Source organism: Pygoscelis adeliae, unplaced genomic scaffold, assembly GCF_000699105.1.
Source record: "Pygoscelis adeliae isolate BGI_AS28 unplaced genomic scaffold, ASM69910v1 Scaffold487, whole genome shotgun sequence".
Lineage (NCBI taxonomy): Eukaryota > Metazoa > Chordata > Aves > Sphenisciformes > Spheniscidae > Pygoscelis > Pygoscelis adeliae.
The window spans coordinates 286521-293841 of NW_008825078.1; the positions used below are offsets into that span (position 1 = coordinate 286521).

General features: G+C 57.3%; 1 protein-coding gene across 1 annotated transcript in view; it reads left to right on the forward strand.

The window, feature by feature from the left end:
- Positions 1–70: 70 nt before the first annotated feature.
- LOC103919417 (uridine-cytidine kinase-like 1) overlaps positions 71–7321 on the forward strand; it is a 13632-nt gene continuing 6381 nt past the window's right edge. Inside the window, exons 1-6 of the mRNA XM_009326917.1 lie at positions 71–124; positions 411–482; positions 803–992; positions 1102–1163; positions 1681–1697; positions 2468–2566. Of these exons, the coding sequence (XP_009325192.1) occupies positions 71–124; positions 411–482; positions 803–992; positions 1102–1163; positions 1681–1697; positions 2468–2566 (494 nt within the window). The remainder of the gene's footprint in view (positions 125–410; positions 483–802; positions 993–1101; positions 1164–1680; positions 1698–2467; positions 2567–7321) is intronic.

Below are 7321 nucleotides of genomic sequence, written 5' to 3' on the forward strand. Positions count from 1 at the left end.
TCAGGTGTGGGAGTGTCACTCGGGGGGTATTGGGGGTGTAGAGGCAGGGAGGGAGCACGGAGGCACGGAGATGGACATGGAAACAGGGGCCAGTGCAGAGTTTGGGGAGAGGCTGCAGTGCGGAGTATGAAGGAGTGTAGGGAGGATGGGGGCTGGGTTTGGGCAGAGGTTTGTGGTTTTGGAGCACGGCTCTGGGTTCTGGGTCAGTGCAGGGTTGGGGTATCGAGTGCAGGGTTGATAAAAAGGGCCCTTAAAGGTTGGGTGATGTAGGATGGTCATGGGGAGTTCCGCCCATGGGTGGCGAGAGCCCAGCGTGGGTCAGGAGTTGAGGTGCTGTCTGTGCCGAGTGTTGGGGTTGCTGCAGTGTGCGTGAGGGGGGCAAGATGAGTACAGCTTTTATCTGCCCACAGAAAACGGTGTATGGGGCCAACGTCATTGTGTTTGAAGGGATACTGGCTTTTGCAAACAAGGAGTTGCTGAAGGTATTGCTGCCTGATGCGGCTGGTGGCCCATCTCGGTGCGTGGCGTGGGAGGAGGCGTGCAGTGGTATGCTGCAGGTGGGATGAGCACTGTCCTGGCCCAGCCCTCGGTGCTGCTGGGGCAGGGTGATGGCCGGGGGCTGCGGAGGGAGAGGTCACTCACCGCTTGCTGGCAGAGCACCTCCGTGTCAGAGGCTTCAGGGGAGGCAGCGCTGGGTGCCATTGCCGTGGGTGGTCAGACCTGGCTGGGCCGTGGACGAGGGGAACAAGGCAGGACTGACAGGGGGCTGCATAGGGGGTGCTCACCCCTCCCAGTTTTCCAGCTCCTGGACATGAAAGTGTTTGTGGACACGGACTCTGACATCCGGCTGGTGCGGCGGCTGCAACGTGACATCATGGAACGTGGACGCGACATCGTGGGTGTCATCAAGCAATACAACAAGTTTGTGAAGCCAGCCTTCGAGCAGTACATCGAGCCAACCGTGCAGGTCGCCGACATCGTGGTGCCCAGGGGTGAGACTGCGCTGTGTTTGGCAGACCTGACCAGAGCATCGGGAGTGGGTGTCCTGGGATGGAGTTGGGTCAGCGTGTGTCTGACCTGGCTTCTCCGCTCTCCTGTCAGGTGGGGAGAACTTTGTGGCCCTGGACCTCATTGTGCAGCATGTGCACAGCCAGCTGGAGAAGGTGAGGTGTGGTTGATTGCTGCTAACACGGGCGAGGAGGATTCTGCACGCAGAGGGGAGGATGTGGCTGCTCACAGCCCTGTGCTCCTGGAGCACCCAGAGGCTCTTGGTGTTGCCTCTCTCTCTTTACAAAAGGTCTTAGCGCAGCTCTCGGGGCAGACAGAACTGCGACACAGGGGCTGGGGAAATGGAGACAGGTCTGGGTGCAGCACCTGCCCTGGCAGTGACGCCTGGCACTTGCGGTCTGGCCTGGCCTCGTTCGCCTGCTGTCTCCCTTGGTCCCAGTCAGCTCTTCTGATCTCAGCTGTCCCTACCTCGCTTGCCCCTGGCTGCGCCTCGGCAGCCCGCCCTTGCCTCCCAGCTGTGCCCAGCAGTGGTTTTCCTGCTCTTGGTTTAGCTCCAGGAGAAGGGGTGGGAGTGGACTGGGGCTGCCTGGTGGCTGTGCCTGGCCGGTGCAGTGACTGGGTGTCCTTTCTTTCCCCTTTTGCCACGCTGGATAACTCTGCTCTACCACCCAGCGCGAGATCACTGTCAGGTATGTGAGGACCCTGCCAGCCGCAGAGGGGCTGGTTCCTGGGCCTGGGGGTGGAGGGCTGTCAGCACCCGCTCTTCTCCGAGTCCTGCCTCTTCTCTGTCCCTGCTGGCCACGGCTTTGCTGAGATGCCTGAGCATGGCTGCTCTGCATGCAGTTTCTTGGGGGGTGCCTCGCTGTGGCTGCAGGCTCCTGCGTAACCCATCCCACAGCAGCTATGCTTGACTTGTGTGACTGGCTCCCTGCGCTGCTCCTGTCCCTTTCTGGAGCATGGTTCCTGCCCTGAATGTTGGAGTGCCCCAGGCTGCTCCCTTCTATGGGAGAAGTGCCCTGGACCCTCCTCCCTGTTCTCTGGGACACTGTGTAGGCAGCCTCAGTAGGACAGTCCTCGTACCTCAGTGCAGCCCAGGCAGCCCTGTCCCAGGACACGTAGCAAGGTCTTGCTTGTGCAGAGCAGCTGCTCCCGCTCCCCAGGTGCTGGCAGAGGCTCGTGTGCGCGGAGGCTGCTGACAGCTGGATTTGTGGTCAGGGGAGGTTTGCCCCAGTTCTGCGGGGTGGTACTGCGTTGGCGTCTCATACCTGGTATCGGATGCGGGGCTTTCCTAGAGATCAGAGCGGGAAGGCCAAGCGCTTTCTGGTGTCCAGCCTGTGCAGTAGGTTCTCTGGGAGGAGTCTTCCTTCGGTCGGGGGCTATGCCCTACTCTGAGGGGGTCCAGCACAGTGACTCTGTGCGCGTGTGCTGTGCAGCTCTGATCACTGCTTCCTTGTTGCAGGGCAGCTCTGGCCTCTGCCCACCAAGGGCAGCCCCTGCCAAAGACACTGAGTGTCCTGGAGAACACGCCGCAGGTGCGAGGCATGCACACCATCATCAGGTAGGTCCTTGCCTCCTTCAGGATTTCTTCTGTGTCCCTCACAGAAGGGCTGTTCTGTAGGATCCCACTACAAAACCTGGTGTGAGTTTTTCTCCTCTGCCTTTAGGGCTTCGGATTTAGGTGTTTTCTTGGAGCAGAACTGCTGAACAGAGCTGGCTCTGGCCTGTGGACACCTTTTTGGTGACAAGACCTTGGCGCATCTGCCCTGGGGTGACTTTTGAGCCACGGGCAGGTTTTTCTTACGATGAGAGGAGACTGGTTAGCTCTTTCCTAGCTGGAGTACAGGCCTAGTAGCTGCTGGCACGGGGTGAGGTGCCCTTGCTGCCCTTCTCCTGAGGCACTTGGTTTTAGAGCCAGCTTACAGAAGGGACCCAGGCTGCTGCTTCCATGACTTCGCCGCTCACTTGATCTTTTCATTCCCCACCGATGCTCCTTTTTTCCAGGTGACAGTAGCGTTAGTGTAGGGTCAAGAGCCGAATCCTGTGAGACTACTGAGACGTTCCTTGTTACTGCAGTTGCAGAAGCTTGCAGCCTCTGTGTGCATTTCTGTCACTGGGTTATAAAACAGAAAGGGGATGCTGAGCTCAGCAGGACTCTTCTCCTGCGCCTGCTCACACTATGGCTGGCTACCGGCGCCCATGTGTTGGTTTGGAGAATGTAACCTCATGACCACATGCAGGCTGTGCACCTCCTTGTAGGAAGCAAGGTGTTCCTTTTCCAGGCTCCTCCTGTGACTCCTCCCTGTCGAAGTGCAGGCTCCAAAGGTGGTTCACAACAGTAAAAGCCAGGTGATGTGCCTCGCCAGGTGATGTGGCACCTTATGTGCACTGGGCAGGGACCTGTGCCAGTGTCTGAAGCCCACGTACCTTATCCCTAGACTGTGGACTTCTAGTAGCTCTGTGTTCAGGTCCAGCTAAGGGAACTTTGGAGCAGATAGGACCATGTCCCTCCAGCGTCATCTTGCTCCAGTGCTCTGGCAGTGGCTTCTTCGTGGCCTGAGACGATTTCTCTAGCTTATCTGCTGTCTGTGCGCTCAGTGGTAGATGAAGGTCGAAGGGAGGTCCTGGGGGAACAGCACCTCCAGAGGCTGAATGTTGTTTGCTTGCAAAGGAGCAGTTTTCCCTTACCCTGGGTTATGCAGGGAGAGAAGAATGCAAGTCTTTGTGTGGCAGCCCGCCCCGCCTCTAGCCTTCCTGTTCACAGGCTCTGGCAGGACTTTTTACCTACAGCTCCTCCTGTTCCCTCGGGAAAGCCAACAGCTTGATGCTGGTATGTGCTGCTCTCAGACAAACATGAGCCTTGGCTGATCTGTTAGCAGTGCCGAGGGCCAGGTTTGACCAGCCCTTGCCCAGAAGGGACAGCACTGTGGGCGGGCACTGAATCCTCTCTCATCTGTAGCTGCTGTTCCCATCTTCCTCCATGAAGTCTGCATCCTTTTGCCTTGCTGGGAATGGCCTGTTGTGCCTCCGCCTTTATGCCACAAGCATCTAATAACCTTAATCTGCTTAGATTTATGAGTTTGTTCAGCTGCCCCGGGGAGGGAGGGGGTCAAACCCATGCAGGCTGTGGTTGGAGTCCAGCAGCGCCGCTGATCTCGAGTTACTGTAGCGGCACTGTGCTTCTGGAGCTGGCTGGTGTGAGCGGCAGGGCTGCGGGAAGGCGGACTTTGCCTCTTCCAGATGGTAAATGAAAAATACCACATTTATGAGGGGCGTTGACTTGGCCTGTCAGCCACCCCCTCAAATCCTGCTGCAGCCCAAGAAAGCAAGGAAAGCTGAAGCAGTGCTGTTACTGAGATCTCTAGGCTGAGGAACTCTTCTGGTAAAAAGTTCCTGTATTCAGCAACAGCAAGGCAGCTTGTATTTCTGGTGCTTGTAGGTGATACTTGGCAGCGTTCATTTGCTTCTGCGTGACTTCAGCATGGTGTGGAGCTGTTAATGGTCCTCATGCGTGACCCTCTGGGCTTCCCTCTGCTCCAGAGGCGCTGCTGCATGCCTGCTGACATTCTCCTGGGCTCCCTGGAGAGGTCCAGACTGGCAGGGGATCAAATGCACGCCTTTTGCCAAGCTTCCTGCACCTCAGTACGTGAAGTTACTGTGTCTTGGCAAATCTGATCTCTCGTCTTCATTCTGGCTGCTACGGTGCTGTCAGCCCCTTTCCGCAGTGGCGGCTCTTGTGGAGTGCTGGTGCTCCTACCAGTACTGCCTTTTGGAGTGCCTTGGCACACCAAACCGGGCATCTGTGGATGTACGAGAGCTGTGAACCAGGATTTCCCTCCAGCCTCCCTTTTTCCATCCTGCCTTTCCTAGTGCGGCTCCCTTGGAGACAGCCTGTTGATCTTGGCTTGCCAGGCTGCTGCCGGCCAACGTTGTTTCCCTGTTGTTCAACACTGGAGGCTCTTCTGTGCTTCAGCCTTCTGTCTCTGAGGGCCCTCCTGGAAGATTATGTTGTGGCAGCAGATGAGCATCTCACTGAGTATAGTCATGGCAAATTCAGGCTTGGCATCTCGAGGAGAAGTGGTTTCCAGAGTGATTTTCTGTTATTGTGGAGAGGCGGAAACTGGAAAATAGTACTGTGCTAGAGTAGCTGAATGATTTTATTCATGACCAGGCTGAAGATGGACAGTGTAATAAGGGTATGGGTCATATCTTCCAACTTACAAGACGCTTCGGTATCGGCTCCAGATCGCCAGAGTCAATAGGAGCATTTTGTGCCACCCATCAGGACTCTGCAGGGCCTGAACAGTCCTTTCTGCCCCCCAACAGCGCTGAAGCATCTCTGTCTCTCTCTGCCACAGGAGAACGGCAGTTCCTTTCCACCGCTTGCACCTTGGTACCCACACGCTCGTGGAGAGGCTCCGGGACATCCCCTGCGGCACAGCCTGTGGGTGGCGGGGGTCACCTGCCTGCCTGAGCAAGTTTGCTCTGGCCTGAGCTTTTGGACTTTGTGCTCTGGCAGGACATGTTGTCCTGCGCTGGAGCTGCCCTTGAGAAGCATGTGGCTGTTGGTGCTTCAGTGAGGGGGCAGAGTGAGGTGTGAGCTCCCTGCGTGCTGGGAAGTTACCAACGCCAGAGAAGGTGGTTCAGACATGAAACCTGTCCATGCTCAAGTTTCCCAGAGGCCTGAATGCGATGGCTGGCTTTCAGCTACAGACAGTCCTGTTCGTGAGCTAAGCTGACACCACGTTCAGGCTCCCAGCCAGGTGCTTGCTGGTCCTTGTCAGGCCACCCGCTGTTTTCCTGCCATCTCCTGCTGAGAGTGCCAGGGAAGATCGAGGTCCTCGGGAGCCGCTGGCTGCAGTGCTGCTGTGCCCAGCTGTGGGCTCCCGGCTTGTGGGAGTGTGCGCACTGCCCGTGGTTCGGCTGCCCCCTCCACTGAGAGGGTGGGCAGAGCCTGGAGCAGTGCGTGCCCTCAGGCTTCGCCTGGGCAATGGCAGGAGGGTCCCAGCCCGTGCTGTTACCTGGCGGGGTGAGTGGGCCTGGTGTGGGGACAGCGGTGTCCCCTTTGGGAGCGCTCTTGGCATGGAGGCACAGCTGGAGCGATCCCGCTCTCTGACTGCTGTGGGGAGGGTCCTCCGCTGCTGTCGGGGGATGTCGGGGCTGCCCTCCCTTGCACCACCCCTTCCCCCTTGCATCATCGGCGGTTGCTTGTCCCCTGGGTGAGGAGAAGTTTCTCGGTTGTCTTCGCCTCTGCCCAAAAAGGGAGGCACGCTGGGGCTTTCGCGGTGCAGGGACCGAGGATACTCCTCCATCCCCGGGACGCCTTTTGTAGGCTGCGGAGGAACTTGCCTCTGCGGGAGCACCGACGGGCCTGTCCCACCCAGGTCGGAGACTGGCCGGGATGGCCAACTGTGCCCGTCTGTGGCAGAGTGGCCCCAGGGCCGACAGGGCCAGTGTGGGACTTGTCAGGGATGGCTGGCTGGGAGAGGCTGCCCGTGGAGGCAGGGCTGCTGCCGGGCTTGTGCACCTGGAGCTTGGGCGGTGTTTCAGAAACTACCGTGGGTGAGCATGTGGGTGAAGCCCACCCGTGGGGGAGCACGTGTGCTGACAGCCCACGCTGAAGAGCTGTAGGCAAGGGCGCCTGTTTCTCCCAGACCAGAACTGATTTTCCGACGTCCCTGGGAGGGCTGCACTGTCCCCTGGCTTGTTGGAATTGTCCACGTTAGTCGGGTTTTCTGGTAATTGCAGAGCTCTCGGGTGCGAGCTACCCAGGTCTGTCTGCAAAAATATCTCGGGATGGTAGTGACTGTTTATCCTTCTCCTGAGCACTGTTGGCTGGGCTGTCTGTCATCGTGGTGAGATGTGAGATGTGAGAAGTGGCAGATGATGTCTTAAAATACAGAGTAAAAATATTCAATATCCTTCTGCCTCTTCTGGACTGTTGCCAGTTCCACCTCTTCCATCTGGAAACTGGCAAATGTCTGTAGGGTTCCTTTGTTTCTTACGTTCTCCAGAAAATACCAGGGGTATACGCAGGCTGCACTGCTTTAAACACAGGTCACAGAAGAGAAAAGAGGTTTCAGCTGCATCTTGTTAACCACAGTCCTTCAGTGTCAGCCTGCCTCTTGGTTATTGTTCAGCCAGGGAGCCAGAAGCTTGTTCTTGACGGTTCTCCAGTAAAATGACACTTACGTTACAACCTGCTACTTACTCTTTTGCCAAAGCAGCCACAGACTGAGAGAGGTATAGATGGACACTGGTGGATTCTTTATGGTCACGTTTTAAATGACAAACAAATTGCAGATTCTCTTCCTTT